The 3,817-nt window shown below is 30.0% G+C and overlaps 2 protein-coding genes across 2 annotated transcripts; both read left to right on the top strand.

Annotated features, from left to right (window-relative positions):
- Positions 1-6: 6 nt before the first annotated feature.
- Positions 7-943, top strand: LOC111615927 (putative nuclease HARBI1; the record flags this gene model as incomplete). The annotated part of the gene is made up of 2 exons (XM_023357365.1): positions 7-414; positions 527-943. Coding segments are annotated over 2 exons (825 nt in total), but the record flags the coding sequence as incomplete, so codon positions are not given.
- Positions 944-1,489: 546 nt separating this feature from the next.
- Positions 1,490-2,347, top strand: LOC111615926 (cell cycle checkpoint protein RAD1-like). Its single transcript, XM_023357364.1, has 3 exons — positions 1,490-1,690; positions 1,919-2,074; positions 2,248-2,347. The coding sequence occupies exons 1-3, from the start codon at positions 1,580-1,582 to the stop codon at positions 2,344-2,346; spliced, it is 366 nt and encodes a 121-aa protein (XP_023213132.1). The 5' UTR covers positions 1,490-1,579; the 3' UTR covers position 2,347.
- The last annotated feature ends 1,470 nt before the right edge of the window (positions 2,348-3,817 follow it).

Genomic DNA, 3,817 nt, shown 5'->3' with positions numbered 1-3,817 from the left:
CTTTCTAAAAGAACTGTTATACTTGTATGTGACGAAATCAAGCACCTCTTGCCATCATATAATACAAGAAGAAACCATCCTATATCGCCTCTATTGCAGTTATTGATCACTTTACGTTTTTATGCCACTGGAAACTTTTATCACGAAGTGGGAGATCTGACTTCAACATCGAAATCAAGCGTATGTAGGATAATTAAAACTGTATCTAAAGCTTTGGGGAGCCTTTCAAAAAAGTACATCGCATTTCCATCGACCATGCTGGAATATAGAAAAGTCATTAAAAAATTTTATGATATTGCTAAGTTTCCAGGTGTTATAGGTGCTATAGATTGTACTCATATTCCAATTTCATCTCCTGGAACAAATGCAGAATTATTTAGAAATAGGAAAGGTTATTTTTCAATCAATACCCAGGTATGTTAAATTTTATATTATTCTTTATCAGTGTTTACATGAATAAATTCTGTATGTATTTAAATTTTAATAAATATAAATATTGCATCTTTCATTCAATTAATATTTTTAGGTAGTCAGTGATGCTAATTTACTAATAAGAAACTTAGTAGCAAGATGGGCTGGATCAGTACATGATTCTACAATATTTAATAATTCAGAATTATGTCTGAAATTTGAGAATAGAGTTCCTCCTGTCACATGCTATCTTCTAGGAGATGGTGGCTATCCCTGTAAACCATATTTGATGACACCACTTTTAAACCCAACAACAAATACAGAAGTAAAATATAATGCTGCTCATATTAAAACTAGAAACACAGTAGAGAGACTATTTGGAATATGGAAGAGTAGGTTTCCTTGTCTAAGGTTTGGTCTTCGAACTAAACTAGAAACATCACTTGTTATTATTGTTGCTACTGGTGTTCTCCACAATATACCTGCCGCCCGCATAGCAGGTTTTTTTGTGTTTATGCCCAGTGGGTACTAAGAGAGCCTTTTTTTTTTTTAACAAACCCATTATGGGTCCGACCAAGTACACAACTGAGCGAAGGACGGAGCACGACATATCCGACCTCCCTGGAAAATTCCTGGAGATTTATCGACCCGACCGGATTCGAAGCCCAGAGCGGTAGGCTGCCACCTTGACCGCTCGGCCATCCGGCCGTCAATTTTGGTGGTTAAAGGTCGAGCAGATGGGAAGCTACAAGTGGGTCATATGTCATGTCTCGAGTTGGATCGGACTTAATAAAGATTTTACTCATATTAGCAATGACAGATTGATGGACATTGCCAATGTGATAAGTTCTGAATAGAAATCTGCGATATCAATTGTGAACCGCACAATTTTCATTTCTTTACCCGATAACTTTTTAAAAGTGAAATAAAACAAAAATATATATTTTTAATATAGTTTTGAAGTAATATGAAAACTGATAGCTTCAGACAGCTTCAAACAGAAATTGAATTTTTTTTTTTTTTTTCCAAATCAAAAATATTTGAAATTTTGCCAGATGTCGCTAAAGAAGCGCCATTTTAGACACGTGGTGTTTGTAGTAGTGTATAAAATGTAAACAAATCTTGAAAATTCATTTTTACTTAATTAAGAAGAAAAAAGAAAATTAAAATGTCTCAGACTGATTTCACCTCTCAAGATAATGCGGATTATGCTTTGGTTTGCAGCGTAGATAATGCTCGAAATATTTCTCAATTATTAAAAGCAATTCACTTCGGAGAAGTAAGTCCACTTTCTCATATTTCAGTATAAATATATTGATGTCAAATCAAGAACTAAAGTTCTATGTGTATGAAACCAAAAAATGTTAGGCTATATATTTCTATTAATGTTAAGATGATGTCTAAATATAAAATGAAAACCCTAGAAAATCATTAACAAATGAATGATAGTTAATAGTTTAAATATATACTTTTCAATTATTCATTAATAATAATTTTTTAAATTTAGACAGCAACTCTCTGTGCTAGTAAAAATGGCTTAAAAGTTACAGTAGAAGAATCAAAATGTGTTCAGGCTAATGCTTATATACAAGCAGTTCTGTTTCATGAATATAATGTTCGACAAGAAAATGTCACATTTAAAATTAATCTCAACGTCCTGTTGGTAAGTAAAAGCAAGTTATTACATTAAAAAAGTAACAGTAATTATATTTTTATTATATATAAATACCCTATATATGTTACAATTGTATATAAAAATTATAATTAATCAATAAGAATTTTTTATAATTATTTACATAAATCTAAACTAAAATTAACTTTAATTAATTATGATAGGAATGTTTGAATATATTTGGAAATAGTAATACTCCTGGTATCACAACAGCTCTGAAGATGTGTTACGGTGGTTATGGATCTTCGCTCATTCTAGCGTGAGTTATAATTTATTTTGAATCATTTATTCTTAACTATAAAATAAAGTTATTTATTACTCATTAATAATATTATTAAAATTAATTTATATTTTAGTGTTTAATTACAAATTGGCCTAAAGTTATTCCACAGGCAAAAGGCCACTTTATTATTCATTCACTTGTGTGTTCTTCAGTCATAATCTGTTCAGTTAAATGGCAGTCGCATTTAACTGAACAGATGTGATGTTTCAGGTATAAACATCATGAATATGTTCCTTTGTAGTCCACGTATTGTTCAGATAAACTATAGTCTTCAAGTGTCCTTGCAAAATCTTTAAGATTTAGTACCTAATAGTCCACTCACAAACAATCCAGTCCAATAAACACACATTTTTGATGATGAGGGAAAGTGCTTGAAACTGCAATGAGTTATATTTAACAGAAAGATAATTCATCTGTTATTAATATAATCTGTATGAAAAATTGGCATGATTATGCTTTTAAAAAAACATGAAAATTACTGATTTTTTAATTTTACAAAGGGGATATACAAAGAGCACTCACTGATTTTAATGAAAATTTAGTCACAATAAGTACTAACCAAAAGATGATTTTTCAATAAAAAATTAACTGCTAATAATGATTTATTTATGATTTTTATTTGACAAAGTTGTTATAATAGTGATTTTTAATATAAAAGTGACTAAAGCATAAAGGATGTTTGCATTGCAAACAGAATATGAACACACCTTTAGAATATTATCTCCAAAACAGTCTTTGTTCTTCAAAGAAAATAAAAATTTGACAGTTTTGTGGTACTGTGAAGACAACCTATCTTAAGCCACATGCTCTAATCTCTATTCAATTTCATAACAATTGTTATCCATACATGTGTATAATATATCTAAAAGTAAAGGTAAGGCTAAATGTCATTGTCAAAAAGAAATACAGTCGACCATCCTATAACATGGGTTCCTATAGTTCGGGTTACTATATCACGGTGAAAAAATTGCAACAGTATTCATACAAACATGCTAAAAAAAACTCCTATAATTTGGTAAAACGTCATCGCCGACTCGTGTCGCGACAGGATTGACCTACCAAAAACCATTTATTATTTACCGTTCATAAAAATTATATTTATATTAATGATGTCTCTAAAGTTCAGTGAATTTTTCGCAAAAAAAATAATTTATCGGGAAGCATGCGAGCGCCATTCGATGACAATGAGTAGTGAGCTTTTCTATAAATAGTATACAGTAAAAACTGGCCTTTGTGAGACCAGACTCTAGCTGGATAAATAATTATATGCAAAATATTCTTTAAAGTAAAAAATTAAATAAAATATGCATGTATATATTTAATATACATATTAATACATGCATATTTTATTTAATTTTTTACTTTAAAGAATATTTTGCATATAATTATTTATCCAGCCAGAATCTGGTCTCACAAAGGCCAGTTTTTACTGTATACTATTTATAGAAAAG

This window comes from Centruroides sculpturatus, unplaced genomic scaffold (assembly GCF_000671375.1).
Source record: "Centruroides sculpturatus isolate CEXI.00-Female unplaced genomic scaffold, Cexi_2.0 scaffold2711, whole genome shotgun sequence".
Taxonomy (NCBI): Eukaryota; Metazoa; Arthropoda; class Arachnida; order Scorpiones; family Buthidae; genus Centruroides; species Centruroides sculpturatus.
Note: the sequence above shows the minus strand (reverse complement) of the source record. Positions and strands in the feature narration are given on the sequence as shown.